The sequence below is a fragment of the Monodon monoceros genome, unplaced genomic scaffold (assembly GCF_005190385.1).
Source record: "Monodon monoceros isolate NGI ecotype Baffin Bay Population unplaced genomic scaffold, NGI_Narwhal_1 Super_Scaffold_11, whole genome shotgun sequence".
In the NCBI taxonomy this organism is placed as follows: domain Eukaryota; kingdom Metazoa; phylum Chordata; class Mammalia; order Artiodactyla; family Monodontidae; genus Monodon; species Monodon monoceros.
The window spans coordinates 476,109-491,748 of record NW_021703767.1 but is presented as its reverse complement, the minus strand read 5'-3'; the positions used below and the strand labels follow the sequence as shown (position 1 = coordinate 491,748).

Below are 15,640 nucleotides of genomic sequence, written 5' to 3'. Positions count from 1 at the left end.
CCACAGACACGGGAGGGGAAGCGCGTGCCCCCAGCCCCGCCAGGGTCCTGCCCCACTGCTGGCATCTGAAGAGCATGAGGCTGATTTCTCCAAACCTTTCCAGGGAGACCCTGGCCGCCCGGGACGCAGAGGGCCCCCGGGGGAAAACGGGGCAAAAGGAAGCAAGGCAAGTGTTCCCGGCGGGCTCCGGCCGCACTCCCGTGGTGCCCCATGGCGGGGGGTGGGCAGGCAGGCCAGCCCTGGGCCCTGAGCACCCCCAGCTTGTCTGTCCCTGCTGCCAGGTGACGGCGCACCGCACCGCGAGGGAAACACGGCCCCACCGGGGACGGCGGGCATGCGTCCGCACGGGCTGGGCCCTGCCCACAGCTGTCCGCCTGCCTGGGCAGGTCACGGCCGTAGCTGAGCTGTCTCTTCCCCGCAGGGCTACCAAGGCAACACCGGAGCCCCAGGAAGTCCCGGTCTGAAAGGAGCCAAGGGTGGGCCTGGGCCCCGAGGCCCCAAAGGCGAGCCCGTGAGTTCACCCGCGCACAGGCGCTGGGCACCCCGGCCGGCCTGCCGCACCCTCCCACAGGGCTGCCTCGGCGCGCACTGCTCTGGGCCTCTGTGAGCCCAGCGTCCTCCAGCCTCTCCAGCTGAGCCTCCTGGCCCCCGCACGGCAGCCGCCACGGAGGGCCGCTGAGGAGTGGCTTGCGGGGCCCAGGCACGCACGCCCCAGCCGGACGCTCAGTGCCCATTAAGTGGCCCCGGGGCCCCACCTGCCCCGCTGGCAGGACCCCCCGAGGGCTCAACCTAGACCCAAGCACACACTCTGCAGGTCCACACGGCGACCCCACCCAGCCGTCCCCGAGGGTCTCGCCACGGGGTGGGTGGAGCCCAGTCCCAGGGCTGACCCCCAGAGGGGACGCATCCCAATCCGGAGGGAACAGAGGGACTTCGCGAAGAGCTGGTCCAAGCTCGGTCCCAGTCACGTCACCTGAACTCCCGGACTTACAAGCTCACCAGCCCCCGTCATTTCCTAAATCCTCGTCTGGGACCAAACCGACCCAGCAGAGGACAGGGTCTAGGCTGAGGCCCTCTGGAGGGGCCCCCAGACCCCACAGCCAGAGTCCTTGTGGGGAGAACAGAGTGTGGGGTTCCAGTGGGGCTCCCACCCTGGAACCCCACACTCCCACGTGCCTGTTCTCTGCAGGGGCGCAGGGGAGACCCTGGAACCAAGGGCAGCCCAGGCAGCGATGGCCCCAAGGGCGAGAAGGTGAGTGTCCGCACGGGGGGGGGTCTCGGGCGCTGTCTGCCGTGCCTGTGTCTACACCGGAGTCTCACCGTGGTGCCAGTGGAGCCCCTGTGATGAGGGATGACCAACACCCCCTCCACGGTCCACCTAGGAGAACAAAGGCAACCCCCAGGGCCTGGCCGTCAGGGTGCACTCCCTGCAGGGTCTGGGAGAGCAGTAGTTACTCCCTGATCAGAGGCCTGGGCAAGGACGGTTCCACGCACGCCATGCACAGCTGTGCAGGCTGTGCACTGCTCCACCCCCCAGCATCCCCCCCACCCCCGCACACATGTGCTCCTGTAGCTGGCGCAGGAGGTCTTTGTCTTTGTGGTGAAATCCAAGGGCAGCCATTTGCCTGTGAGATGTGGGGGAAGGTCTCAAAGGAGGGGCTCCCTCCTCTGGGACTGGTGACCCCTGCCCTGCTGCATGAGGCCGAGCGGGCAGGCCTGCTGTTCCAGCGCCACCCTCCACCATCTGGGGCCTCATCCCCGGGGAGCTCATGATGCCCTTCTCCTCACCTCCCCCAGACTAACCTGGCCTCTCTTCCCACAGGGGGACCCTGGCCCTGAGGGGCCCCGGGGCCTGGCTGGAGAGGTTGGCAACAAAGGAGCCAAGGCAAGTGGGGCAGCGGGTGGGCAGCCACAAAGGCCACATACCCTCCTGGGGTGGCACCGCCAGGGCCCCCTGCCCCTCTCCTGCCCTCCACCCTGCAGACCCTGCCTGGGGCCACTGGGGTCAGGGCTAAGAACCTTTTGGAGGGCAGCAGGGCCCCCTGCCCTTGCCGAAGTCCACAGTGAGTGACAACAGCGTCTCTGAAGCGCCCTCGTCTCTTTTCTGTCCAGGGAGACCGAGGTTTACCTGGACCCAGAGGTCCCCAAGGGACTGTTGGAGAGCCCGGGAAGCAGGTCAGTAGCAGGATGCCTGGGAGGGCCCATGGCTTTGCGTCCTCCTGTCCTCGGGCAGGCAGGATACTGTCCGCACAGTAAACCTGGGCAGCGGGACAGGGAGCCAAGGGCCCCCACGCACCTCACTCCGCCATCCTGCCCTGAGGGGTCAGGCTTTACCAGGCGGGGAGTGTGCCAGGGGGAGCCGGGACGTGGCACGTGGAGAGGAGAGACCCTCAGGACGGCCAGCCCTTCAGGGCAGCGATGCTGCCTGGGGGTCAGAGCTGGATGAGGTCAGCCCCGTCTGTGCCGACTCCCTGCTTCCTTTCTGCCCTCAGGGATCTCGGGGAGACCCTGGGGATGCTGGCCCCCGCGGAGACTCGGGACAGCCTGGCCCCAAGGTATGCGCCCTCCCCACCCGGCAGGCAGGTTGGGCCAGGGCTCCTGAGTAAGGCTGCCGGGAGCATGCCTTGGTGAGGGAGGACATCAGGGGCCTGGGCAGCAACCTCCCATCCCAGCCCGTGTCCTCACCCTCAGGGGTGGCGTGTCCCCCCAGGCGGGCCCTGCCCACCCACCCCCAGTCCAGGCCGACTGGCTCAGCCTCCGCCTTTTCCACTGGCCCTGGCCTGACTGGCCTCCCGTGTCCTCTAGGGAGACCCCGGCAGGCCTGGCTTCAGCTACCCGGGACCCCGAGGAGCACCTGTAAGTCCTGGGGGTGGGGGCAGGGACTGGGGAAGGGGGTGGGCACTGTCGGGAGGGCCTTCCATTGACTGGAAGGTTCCTGCTACTTCCTGCCAGGGCCCCCCGCCGGGCCCAGGGTGAGGCTGGGGTTGGGGGCAGGGGGTGACCATCAAGAGCAGAGCCAGGTCCCCTGGGAATCAAACGTTCTCCCATAGCCTCTGTGGCTCTGTACAGATTTCGATGCCCAAGCCCACCCGTCAGGGAAGGGAGGGGGCTGCACGGCCATCACCCCTCAGCCCAGTGCTGAGTGACCCCTGTGTTTGCTTCCCAGGGAGAGAAAGGCGAGCCTGGCCCCCGCGGCCCCGAGGTGCGTACCGCGGGGGGTCTGTGCAGCGGGCCTCTGTGCTGGGCTCTGCTGGTGGGAGCGGCCGCGCCCTGAAATGCCGCGTGTGGGGCTGCATCTGGCGGCCCCGCACTGCTGAGTACAGGTTCCTCCTGAAAAGGCGTGTCCCTCTTGGGCAGATCCCTGGAGGGCTGGGGGACGGCAGGGGAGCAGTGCCAGCTGCCGAGCTCTCTGTGTTGTTAACACGGGTGTCCTGTGTCACAGGGGGGCAGAGGTGACTTTGGGTCCAAAGGAGAACCCGGGAGGAAAGGCCAGAAGGGCGAGCCTGTGAGTACCTCTGCGCCCTGTCGACGGTTGCCCGGGGCAGGGCCGCGTGGGGGGACCACCCAAGGTACTGCCAGAGCCCACCTGCCCTTTTCCTTCTCAGGCAGATCCTGGTCCCCCTGGTGAGCCAGGCCCGCGGGGGCAGAGAGGAGCGCCAGGACCCGAGGTAGGTCAGTCGCCCATCCCTTTGGCCCTCGGGCCACAGTCCCTGGGCCATCCAGGCCAACGGGCACCCAGAACCATGCAGGGGTCCTGGAGTGGCCACGTGAGAACAAGTCCAGCCCTCCCAGCCTCGGCCATGACAGGTGTCACCTCTCACTGATATCCTTCCCCCTTCCAGGGAGATCCTGGCCCCCCAGGAGACCCCGGCCTCACGGTAGGTTTCAGTCGGGGTGGGACTCAGGGTCCTTCTCCCTCCTAAAAATCTGAAGGGCAGGTCAGCGGGGGTGAGGTCAGAGCAGGGGGTGGGCAGGGACCACAGGCTTCCTGCAGAAGCGCTTCCAGCCCCTCCCCAGGGTTTGCGCTCTGGGCTGGGGGCTGACCCCGCTGTGTCACAGGAGTGCGACGTCATGACCTACGTGAGGGAGACGTGCGGGTGCTGTGGTGAGTTGCGGCCCCCACGCGGCTGGACTGGGACACTTGTGTCCTTGGGGGCTCTTGTCCCGGGGTCAGGGTCATCCGTCCGAGTCCTCCCCTCTCGCTCACGTTCAGTGTTTCCCACGGTGCACCTGGCTGCACGCCCCTGGGGTCTCAGGCTGTCTCCCTGGGCCGGGGGTCAGCGTTGTCACCCGCCCGCCCCTCCCCGCCTGCTCGCCACGCCCTCCGCTCGCCACGCCCCCCACTCACCCCGTCCCGAACGCTCACCCCTCCCCGCCTGCTCGCCCCGCCCTCCTCTAGCCACGCCCCACACGCTCGCCCCGCCCCCCCGCAGACTGTGAGAAGCGCTGTGGCGCTCTGGACGTGGTGTTCGTCATCGACAGCTCCGAGAGCATTGGCTACACCAACTTCACCCTGGAGAAGAACTTCGTCATCAACGTGGTCAACAGGCTGGGGGCCATCGCCAAGGACCCCAAGTCGGAGACAGGTCAGCGGCACCGCAATTGGGGGGGTGGTCTGGCAGGGCAGGGGGCACCAGGCCGCATTCTCGAGCAGAGGGGCCGCAGGACGCCTGAGGTCCGGGTAGAAATCCACGGGAGGGGTCTCAGAGGGGTCCTAGCTCTGCCGAGGGCCGCCGTCACGCCCGCGCCCGCCCACAGGGACCCGCGTGGGCGTCGTGCAGTACAGCCACGACGGCACCTTCGAGGCCATCCAGCTGGACGACGAGCGCATCGACTCACTGTCCAGCTTCAAGGAGGCCGTCAAGAACCTTGAGTGGATCGCGGGCGGCACCTGGACGCCCTCAGCCCTCAAGTTCGCCTACAACCAGCTCATCAAGGAGAGCCGGCGCCAGAAGACCCGCGTGTTCGCGGTGGTCATCACGGACGGCCGCCACGACCCCCGCGACGACGACCTCAACCTGCGGGCACTGTGCAACCACGACGTGACGGTGACGGCCATCGGCATCGGGGACATGTTCCACGAGAAGCACGAGAGCGAGAACCTATACTCCATCGCCTGTGACAAGCCGCAGCAGGTGCGCAACATGACGCTTTTCTCCGACCTGGTGGCCGAGAAGTTCATCGATGACATGGAGGACGTGCTGTGCCCGGGTGAGTCCGGAGGAGAGGAGGGGAGGGGCGTGTGGCCGGGGAGGGGCCAGGTCTCCGCAGGCCTCCGAGGGAGCCACCGGGACCCCCGCCTCTTTTTCTCTCTCCTAGACCCCCAGATCGTGTGCCCGGAACTTCCCTGCCAAACAGGTAACGCGGGCGCCGCTGGCCCCCCAGGAAAGCCGGCAGCCAGGGCCAGGGGGAGGGTTGTGCAGGGACCCTAGGAATTGCCGCTGCAGCCGCCCCAGCGAGAAGCCTCGGACTCCAGACTCGCGGTGGCCTGGCCTCCGGGACCCTGGCACTTCTGAGGAGGGGGCTCAGGGTGCAGTTGACGTCTGGAGTCGCTCAGCCACCCCACCCACCTGGCGCATGTGGGGAGGGGGTGCGCTAAGCTCTCGGGCCGCTGGTCTCGAACACAGATTCACGGCCTCTTGGGCTGAGGTGCCCAGAGGCACAGACACCCCAGGGCCGCCCGGCTCCTGCAGGCGGAAGCCCTGGATCCAGTAAGTGAAATGGCTGGTCTTAAACCCTCAGGGAGGCTAACACATCCACAGCCACCGGGGCAGCTGCAGAGCGGGCCTCTGCCCTGACACCCTGAGCTGCTGCCTGGTGGCTGGGGTTTGCTCTTCTCTCCAGAGCAGATATGTTTAGGGGGCTGTGCCTCGAGCCCTATGCGGTTGCACTAGAGTGGGAGGCTGGGGGCTGCGGACCCACGGAGGCTGCCCCCAAGGGGTCCCTCGGGGCGGGGAAGGGGCAGGATGCATCGACCAGCTCCTCTGGGCCTCCTGCTGCTGCCTCGGAGGGGCCCCCGGGGCCGGCTCTGGGTGGCGGGTCCTCCGCAGCAGGCGGGGGGTCAGGGTGAGTCGGGCTGGACTGTTGGCAGGTCCAACAGCGATGGGAACCTTGGGGCCTGCGTCCACATCCATGTCTGCCACAAGGTCGGTGTTCCGGCAGGCTCCTCCCAGGCGTCAGGGGGCCCCGGGCAGGTTCAAAGGCACCAAGGCCGCCTGAGGTAAGGGACCGTGTTGAGTTGGGGACGGGGGTCCGCACACTTATTCTGACAGAGAACTTCCAAGGAAGTGCTCGCCGAGATTGTACCAATGATTATGCCATGGCCGTTGGCAAGCTGTGGGATCATCCCAGAGACGGCCTGGGCTTGGGGTCCCCAGAGTCAGCTGAAGACGGTTGTGTGTGGCACCCAGAGCCACTCCAAACCCCAGAGGCTGGCCCAATAGCGCCAACCCCAGTCTCCCCCGGGGGCTAAAGGGGTTTGGGTCCACACAGAGACCCAACTAACCCCTGGTCTGTGCCCCTGCCCTCAGGGTGCCTGACTCCTCCCAGGGTGCAGGTGCCGTGGTCAGCTTGGCCCCCTTGAGGGCAGAAACCTGACCCAGCCCCTGGTGCCAGGGCCCAGTGGTGATTTTGCTGGGGAAGCTGTGAATTTCTCGCCATGGGGGAGTCCGCTGAGGGTCTCTGTAGATGTTCCTTATCAAGCTGAGGGTGGCCCCCCACTCCTAGGTACTGAGAGCCTATCGTGAACGAGTGTGGGATTTTGTCAGATGCTTTTTCTGCACCTGTTGATAGGATCAGTTGGTTTTTCCTCTTTAGCTTTGCTGATGTGATGGATTATGTTCATTGAGCTTTGAGCGCTGATCCAGCCTTCCAAGACCTGGGATGGATCCCACTTGGTCATGATGTATAATACATATATATTGTTAGAGTTGATTGCTAATATTTTATTGAGGATTCTTGCATCTGTGTTTGTGAGAGATCTTGGGCTGTCGTGCCCTTTCTTGTGATGTCTTTGGTTTTGATGCTGGAGTAATGCTGGTGACCTCACTTCCCCTGAGCCTCCAGGACCTGACAGTGAAAGGGAACAGCCCCCTTAGGGACCCCCCCCGTTCTCCTAAGCCCCCCTCTGCTAAACCCACAATCTCATCTCCTTTAAAGCGATCTGAAATTTCCAAGTAAATTAGACATTGTGACCAGAAGGGAAGAAAGTAGCTGTAACTACGGAATATGCATTTACACATGGCCTCCGTGACACGAGTAGACTCTGGCACGCTCGCTGAGGGCTGAGCAGATGGGGCACTGGGTGGACGCTGCCTGCTCTGGCACAGCCCTGACCTACTGGGCCAGATGGCCCCTTCCACCCAGAGGCTCAGCCACATCTGGGCTTGGACCAAGGCAGGGGGGCAGCTCAACTGGGGCAGAACCACGAGGCTGTCAAAGAGCAACAAAGGCGGACGCCAGGCAAAGGCGGCCAAGGCAGGTCTTCTTCCGCGACAGCTGCTGCGGGAGGGGGAGAGCCAGGGAGACCTGAGCCCTGCCCCTCACGCCAAGGCAGGAGGCTCCGGAAGGCTGGGTGCCCCAAAGGAAGGGCGCAGGGCAGGGCTGGGGCCGTGAGGCCGGGCCACCCGGGCGAGCTAACTGGACGTGTCCAAGGCACCCTGCGGACAGGAGGCCGTGTTGCGCCTGGAGCGAGGGGCCTGGAGGGTAGGCCCTGACCTCCCCCGGGACGGGATGGGACGGGAAGGGGAGAACGTGGGGCGCCCTGAGCGTTTGCTCCCTGGTCCTCAGGGCAACGGCGCAGGGCGGGGAGGTTTACGTCTGAAGGTGAAGGGCGGAGGATTTGTAATCACAAGCCGGCTAGAGAAACCGCCCTGAGAGGGGCTCAAGGGGCCCAGCTGCCTATCACAGGCCGGGCTGGAACAGGCAGGAAGTTGTCCTGGTAGTACTGAGCATTTTAAGGGGGCTGGGGTCGTCCCAGGGCAGGGCCGCCAGAACCCGGTTAGCCTCAGCAGCCATCTGTGCCAAGAGTCTTGCAGTTCTCGAGCTTCTGCTCCCCGTCTCCTCCGGGCTCCCCAAAGCCCCATTTGCTTCGCCTTGGCACCCCGTGCTGACCACGGGGGAGCTGCAGCCTCCCCGGCTCCTCGTCTGACCCCCTCGCTGGCCTCTTGGTCCCTCCTCATCTCCGAGGAGAGAGGCGGCTGGAGCCCCGATCATGCCGACCAAGTCCCTGAAAAACTTCTCTGGAATCCCCCGCAGATGGACCGCGGCCTGGCGGCGAGCCCCCGGTCACCTTCCTCCGCACGGAAGAGGGCCCGGACGCCTCCTTCCCCAGGACCATCCCCCTGATCCAAAAGTTGCTAAACGCCACGGAGCTCACACAGGACCCAGCCGCCTACTCCAGGCTGGTGGCTGTGCTGGTCTACACCGCGGAGCGGGCCAAGTTCGCCACAGGAGGCGAACGGCAGGACTGGATGGACCTGTTCGTTGACACCTTTAAGCTGGTGCACAGGGACATCGTGGGGGACCCCGAGACCGTGCTGGCGCTCTGCTGAGCCCACAGGGTGCGGCCCCCCAGCTGCAGGAGCTCCCAGGGGCTGCCTACCTTACACTGCGGGGCTGAAGACAGCAGGAAGCTGTTCTCTTGGTCTGGAGGCCGGAAGTCCAAAAGCAAGGTGTCCCAGGGCCGCGCGCCCTCTGGGCCTCTAAGGGAGGCCCTTCCTTCCTCTCCAGCTCCCGTCTCTGCTCTGCGGACACATGGCCTCTCCCCTTCCCCCCCCCGCCCCGCCCTGCCCCGGCCTCCCTCCTACAGGGACACTTGTGGTGGCATTTAGGGCTGGATAATCCAGGAGAGTCTCCCCATTTCAAGGGAATTATTAATTGAATTCCGTCTGCAAAGCCCTTTTGCCATATAAGGTCATAGTCACAGGCTCCAGGATTAGGACGTAGGCATCTCTTGGGGGCCATTATTTAGCCAAAAAGGAAGAGGGAAGACCAGAGCCTCATAAACGGCCCCAACTCCCGGATTCACCTCTGGCCTCTGGGCCCAGGTCACCCCTTGTGCGCTTCTCTCGCCTCCCTGGTTGATACATTGAGAACTGCCCCCAAACAAGCAGTCCCTGCGTTTCTGACTCTGACCGCAGGGACTTAGAGGCCCAGGGGCACACAGGGAGTTCGCTGGGCAGTTTCAGCTCCAGCTCTGTGGGTTTAAAGCCAAAGCTGCTCTTCATCTGCACTGCCGTATAAATAAGCTCCTTTAAAAAAAAAAATTCTGCCAGAAACACTCGCTCCTCCGCGGGTAGCCCAGTACTGCAGGTGACACACCCAAGAGTGTCCTTCAGGTGCTGTGAGCGCATCTCATACATTCTATAAAAGCTGAAAAACGAGTGTGAATGTGTGCTGTGGTCAGCGACTTGCTGGGGCGAACTGCTTGCTTGCATGGACCTCGGGGATTGCCCATGCAGGGGGGCACCTGGTGCCTGCGGGGTCCAAGCGGGATCCTGAGCCCCTCGTTGTTGGTGCCACAGGTCAGGACCTCCTTCCGATGGGATCCCTGTGCTCCCGGCCCTGGGTCAGCACACCTGGGCTGTGAGCGGAGTCCTCTCCTGCCCAGGTCAGGAGGGTGTCCATGGGGCTGAGAGCTGGACCCAAGAGGGAGGACCAGCCCCGCCGCTGCCGAGCCCCATCGGCCGTTAGAGCTGAGATCTCAGCAGTGCCTTGGGTGAGGGGCTTGGCTGCGCGTTCCTGGATGGAGACCCAGCCTGTGGTCCCGTGTGTGGAGCGGGTTTTCAGGCTGTGCAGAGGCGCCCACGTCCCCCAGAGGCCCAGCCTCAGCCCTGGTGGCAGCCTTAACCCTCACACTGTCCAGCATGTCCTGGGCTGGTGACTGCCCGGAAGAGGCAAGGGTCTCAGGTAAACAGGGAGTCACCCGGGCTGCCACAGGGGTCTGGCCACACCTGTGCCCACTGCCCACCAAAGCCTGAGCCAGTCGAGGGGACACAGGCCCCTTCTCTCCCTGATGCTCCCAGGGCTGGGAGAAATATGGCCCAGCCTCAAGAGGTGGGTCCTTGCATCTGGGGATCTCCGTGAGGTCTTTGTACACGATCACAGGTGTGATGACACCTCTCTCCCCCACCCCTACTCCCCATGCCCTGTGGTCCTTTGGGCGCACCCAGTTCTTGGGCCAAAAGAAGGGGCTTTACTGATCCCTGCCTGCCTGTCCATGAGGCCTGAAGGAGGTCGCTGGGCAGGGATGGTGCTGGGAGAGTGGAGAGGGACCCCTCAGCCTCAGGTTTGGGGACATTTCCTGGTGGGAGCACAACCAGGAGAGACGGTGTCGGTCCCAGGGAGACAGGGTGGGAGCCTGGACCCACGTCCTGGGTGCTGTGGAGGGCTCCCGACCGCCGGTGACCTTGGGTGAAGCTCCAGCGGTCTGAGTGGCTCCTGTGGGTGCGGTATGCGCCGAGAGGCGGGCGCAGGGCGTGGCCGGGGCGGGCGTGGCCCAGGGGGCGCGGCTGGGGCGGGGCAGCGGGGCCTCACCCAGGTCGCCCGCGCACCACCCCGTCTCGCCCCCAGAGCTGTACGTGGCCCAGTGCACCCAGCGGCCCGTGGACATCGTCTTCCTGCTGGACGGCTCCGAGCGGCTGGGCGAGCAGAACTTCCACAAGGCGCGGCACTTCGTGGAGGAGGTGTCCCGGCGGCTGACCCTGGCGCGCAGGGACGACGACCCGCTCAACGCGCGCGTGGCGCTGCTGCAGTTCGGAGGCCCGCGCGAGCAGCAGGTGGCCTTCCCGCTGACCTCCAACCTGACCGTCATCCAGGAGGCGCTGGCGAGCGCGCGCTACCTCAACTCCTTCTCGCACGTGGGCGCGGGCATCGTGCACGCCATCAACCAGGTGGTGCGCAGCGCGCGGGCCGGGGCGCGCCGCCACGCGGAGCTGGACTTCGTGTTCCTCACGGACGGCGTCACGGGCAACGACAGCCTGGAGGAGGCGGTGCACTCCATGCGCAAGCAGAACGTGGTGCCCACCGTGGTGGCCGTGGGCAGCGACGTGGATGCGGACGTGCTCTCCAAGATCAGCCTGGGTGACCCGGCCGCCGTCTTCCACGAGAAGGACTACGACAGCCTGGTCCAGCCTGGCTTCTTCGACAGGTTCATCCGCTGGATCTGCTAGCGCCCCCTGCCCGCCCCCACCACCAGCCCCGCGACCCCTGCCCCGCGGGTGCTGTCCTCCTGTCCGTGGTGCTACTCAGACCTCACCTGAGAGGTCCAGCGCACTGAGGGCTCAGTCTCTCCACGTGTGGGTGTAAAGTCAGGAGCGGAGGACCCCCGCCCACCCCAGCTCCTACCGGGGACCCCGCAGCCCTGGGCACCCTGAGCGCACTGTCCCTCCTCACCATCCACCCTTGTCCTGCCCTCTGTGCCTTCCCGGGACCCCAGAGTCTTCACGGGGAGCACATCTGGGGCTGGCCTCCCTCAGCCCAGCCTCATTCCCAGACTTGTCCTCCCCCGAGTGCCCTCCAGAGGCTCTCTGCCAGCCCTCGGGCCCCGCTCCCAGGTCTCTGGGCGTCACCTCCCCCATCAGACTGAGCTGTGACAGCAGGCCCTGCACCTCCCTGTGTGCACACACCCCAGTCCAATAAAGGCTTTGAACCCCGCTTGCTCCCCAGCTTCCAAGTGTCTGTGCCAGTGGGGATGCTGAGACCGTTCACATAAGCCCCAGGACTGATCATACCCCGGGGTCCCCCGGATTGCTCTGTGCACCCAGAGGGTGCCGGGCCTGGCCCCCTGTCCTTACAGGCACCCCACTCCCAAGGGCACCGACTGGATGGCCTCAACCGTGGAATCCACCTTTGTCTAGTTGGCTTTGGGCTGAAAACAAAGTATTTGGTCAGTGAAGTCTCACTCTGTCCCCAAAACAGGGCCAGGGAACTTTAGGGATGTTTGCTGGTTTGCATAAGGCTATTTGTGGATAGAGATAGATGATAGAGAGATGACAGATGATAGAAAGAGAGGTGATACAGATAGATGGTAGACAGATGACAGGTACACAGATGAGAGAGGGAGAAAAATAGATAATTGATAGATTGATATATAGATATAGATAGGTACACAGATGAGAGAGAGATAGATGATTGATACATAGATAATAGATAGATGACAGGTACACAGATGAGAGAGAAGGAGATAGATAGATAATTGATTGATATATAGATGATAGATAGATAGGGGAGAAATGAGAGGCTCTTTCTGGCAGCCGCGGTGACTTTTTGTCCAGACGCCCAGGTCTTTCAAGTTCACCCTCTGGGAAGTGCCCTGTTAAATCCCAAGCTGTTCAGTCTGCTGGGCCTGGCCTAACAAAAGTATGTCAACCTGGGGGCTGCAACAACAGCCTGGAGGCCAGCAGTCGGCAGAGTCCCGGTGTCCCCAGGCCACGCCCCCGCTGACGGCTCTCGGGAGGGACCGTTCCAGGCGCGCCAGTTCCTGTCCCTCCTCCACGGCCCGTCTGTGTCCACGTTTCCCTCTTGGACACGGACACAGTCATTTTGAATTAGGGCCCATTCTACCCCAGGATGACCTCATCTCAACTAATTACAGATTACGTTGCAACGTCTCTATTTCCAAATAAGGTCAGATTCTGAGGTACTGGGGGCTAGGACTTCGACATGGGAATTTGGGGGAGGGGGACACAGTTCAGCCCAGAACACGATGACACCCTGTTGACCCCCCTTTGGGGGTGACTGACTCACTTCCGCCTCTCCTGTCATCTGCCTACACGGCCTGCAGCTGAAAGGCAGGGCGTCACACCGAGTATCTTCTCTTCTTCTGACCCCCTCCCTCCCCGCAAAGAACAGTAAGAAACGCCTGCACGAGAAAGAGAAGAGCCCGGCAGCCCCAGGCCTCAGGCCGCAGGGCTGGCGCCTGTGAACTTCCCGGGGTCGGGGCGGGGGGGGGGGGGGGGGCGGGGGCGGGGGGGGGGCCGGTGAACTTCCCAGGGGCGGGGCCGGGGGGAAGGCAGGGGCCCCTCCCTCCACGGATCTGGAGTTCTGTCCGCTGGACCCTGCACGGGGTCCCCTCTGCAGAAGAAAGGACGTCCCTCTCCGTGACTCCGGCCTACGACCCCGGAGAGCAGGTGGGCGGGGTCCTTCCCGGGCGCAGGCCACCTTGGGGACCCGCAGGGCGCCCGCCACGCTGGTGTCCCCCGCGCTCTCCCCTGGGACCCCGACCTCCCTGGAGGGCAAGGGCACCAGCTCCCTGTCAGGGCTGTTCCTTGAGGCCCCACGTCCCCAGCCCTCCGCCCCTTGGAGGGACGCTCAGACACACTCCCTGCCACGTGTGGTGTCTGAGTTAGGGTTCTGCGGTTTCCTACAAGAGCCTTCCCTCATACACACGGGACACCCTCAGGCCCTCTCTACAGCCGGGGTTAGCTGGGTCCCCACTCTGCCTGCTCACCGCCACCCAGCCCCACTCAGACATGGATCCTGTCTCCTGAGAGCAGGGGGCATGAGTGAAGGAGACTCGACACAGCTGAACCCAAATGGGCTCACCTGGGGCTAAGGTCACAGAAGGAAGCCAGTGGAGTGGCCATGGAACCCGCCCAGGACGGCCGCTGTGCAGGCATCACCAGCGTGCAGTCCTCGGGGAGCCCAGCGGACTCCCCAGGCCTCAAAAGTGTGCACAAGGCCATGGGTCCTCATACTGAGGAACCACGCCCTATTCTGCGACCGAGACAGTGTTCGAGGTGGTCCCTTAGCCTGAGTGGATGTCATGCCTGTCAACTCCACCCCCACAGGAAGGACAGACGCAGGCCAGAGTGCTGTAGGCCCTCAAAGTGTCCGTAAGGAGCCAGCCACACTCCTGCCTCTGAGAGCGGCACATCCCTCACCAGCATCCCCTCACGAGCAGCCCAACACTAAGGCCCCTCAGCGGCATCCCCTCAACAACATCTCTGCACAAACACCTCCTCACCCAGGACCCTCACCAGTGTCAACATTCAAATGTCCCCACACCAACGTCCCACATTAATGTCCCCTCACTACCATCCGGTCATCACTCAGCAACGGCCACACCAATGTTACCCCACCCACAAGCCCTTACGATCTCACCCCCACACTACTGTCCCCTCAATAACTTTTCACAGCGTCTCTCAGTATCGACCCGTCACCAGCCTCCTCCCCAACACCCTTCACTAGTTCCCCACACTGACTGCCCCTAGTGTCCCCTCAGAAATGTTCCCTCACCAGCATGCCTCTCTAACGTCACCTCACTAATATACCCCAGGAACGTCCCTCACAGGCGCTCCCTCAACATTTCCTCACCGACGGCCCACAGTAACACTCACACTGTCTCTACCATTACCACTTCACCCGTGTCCTCGCACAAATGTCTCCTCACCAAGGCCTCCCCACCAAATCTCCTCACACTGTCCCTCACGAACATTCGTCAGCAAAGTCCCCACACCAACATCCTTTCACTAACATACCCTCAAAAATATGCACTCACAAATGTCACCTCAACATCCCCACAAGAACACCCCCCACTAACACCGCCTCAGCAAAGACCCGTCACTAACGCCCTCTCAGCAGCAAGCAACCTGTCACCCACACCCCTCACTAAGCCCTCCTCGCCAGCTCCCCCACGGTAACACCTCTCACTATCACCCCTCACACACGACCTCCCCAGTGTGCTCCCGCTGACCCCTCTACACCAACGTCTCTTCCCCAGGCACAGGCTCAGCCTCCAGCCATCCCTAGAAAGGCCTGGGCAGGGCGCAGGGCTGGCGGACAGGAAGAGGACAGGACAGGGCTGGGGCAGGGCTCCATCAGCTCTCAGGCGGGGTTGAAGCAGAGCTGCAGCCCCAGCAAGGAGGCTGCCAGGACAAGGAGGCCACTCCGGGGCCGACAGGACACAGTCCCACAGCTTGACGGTGGCCACTCGGGCCTGACTTAGTGAGTCCCCATCACGGCTGTCCCCGAGCACCTGAGGCCCTTCCCAGACCCCTGGGACAACTCCCTCCAGGTCCAGGACTGGTGCTCCGACCAGGCCCAGCTGACCCTCCCAGGGCAGCCTCTGTGCCCCACCCTACCTGCACTCAGCTGCCTCCATCAGGAAGTAAGATTCTCCCAGGACCACCCTGTCAAGGTGTAGCTGTGCTCCCCAGACAGAAGGGCCCATCTCCCTTCCCTGCCCCCAAGGCCCCATGCCCCACCTCCGGGCAGCCGGGGACGGACCTGTGCTCGCACGGCTGGGCCTGCTGCTGTCCAGGGAGGTCAGAGGCGAGGGGCTGATGCCAGGACCTCCGGCCATGGTGTGAGGGGCCCGGGAAGGCACCCACCCAGGTGGGGATAGTGGGGGGGGGTCCTAGTAGCATTCTCAGTGAAAAAAGAGAAACAGAAACTGCAATTAGATCCTTTTCCCCTTCCCTGTAGTTGATAAGCATATATATAATAAATTTGACTGTAAAATTTTTAACTGACTCTGTAACCAAAATGCTATTATAAACAGAATTAGAAACAAACGGGAGAGGAGCAATTGGTTCACGATGGCGGAGTAGAAGGACGTGGGCTCACTCCCGCTTGCGAGAGCACCAGAATCACAACTAACTGCTGAACAATCATCGACAGGAAGACACTGGAACTCACC

At 63.6% G+C, this 15,640-nt stretch overlaps 1 protein-coding gene across 2 annotated transcripts in view; it reads left to right on the top strand.

Moving 5' to 3' along the window:
* The window catches only part of COL6A2 (collagen type VI alpha 2 chain), a 36,619-nt gene extending 24,965 nt beyond the window's left edge, over positions 1-11,654 (top strand). The window contains exons 13-28 of one of the 2 annotated variants that reach the window (XM_029214173.1): positions 104-166; positions 422-511; positions 1,190-1,252; positions 1,823-1,885; positions 2,113-2,175; positions 2,493-2,555; positions 2,806-2,856; positions 3,167-3,202; positions 3,443-3,505; positions 3,606-3,668; positions 3,843-3,878; positions 4,060-4,105; positions 4,434-4,586; positions 4,759-5,211; positions 5,320-5,358; positions 10,573-11,654. In XM_029214173.1, coding sequence (XP_029070006.1) covers positions 104-166; positions 422-511; positions 1,190-1,252; positions 1,823-1,885; positions 2,113-2,175; positions 2,493-2,555; positions 2,806-2,856; positions 3,167-3,202; positions 3,443-3,505; positions 3,606-3,668; positions 3,843-3,878; positions 4,060-4,105; positions 4,434-4,586; positions 4,759-5,211; positions 5,320-5,358; positions 10,573-11,171 — 1,944 coding nt within the window. In that variant the 3' untranslated portion in view covers positions 11,172-11,654. Of the gene's footprint in view, positions 1-103; positions 167-421; positions 512-1,189; positions 1,253-1,822; positions 1,886-2,112; positions 2,176-2,492; positions 2,556-2,805; positions 2,857-3,166; positions 3,203-3,442; positions 3,506-3,605; positions 3,669-3,842; positions 3,879-4,059; positions 4,106-4,433; positions 4,587-4,758; positions 5,212-5,319; positions 5,359-8,256; positions 9,380-10,572 lie in introns of those variants that run through there. The other variant, XM_029214174.1, reaches the window with a different exon arrangement.
* Positions 11,655-15,640: the final 3,986 nt, after the last annotated feature.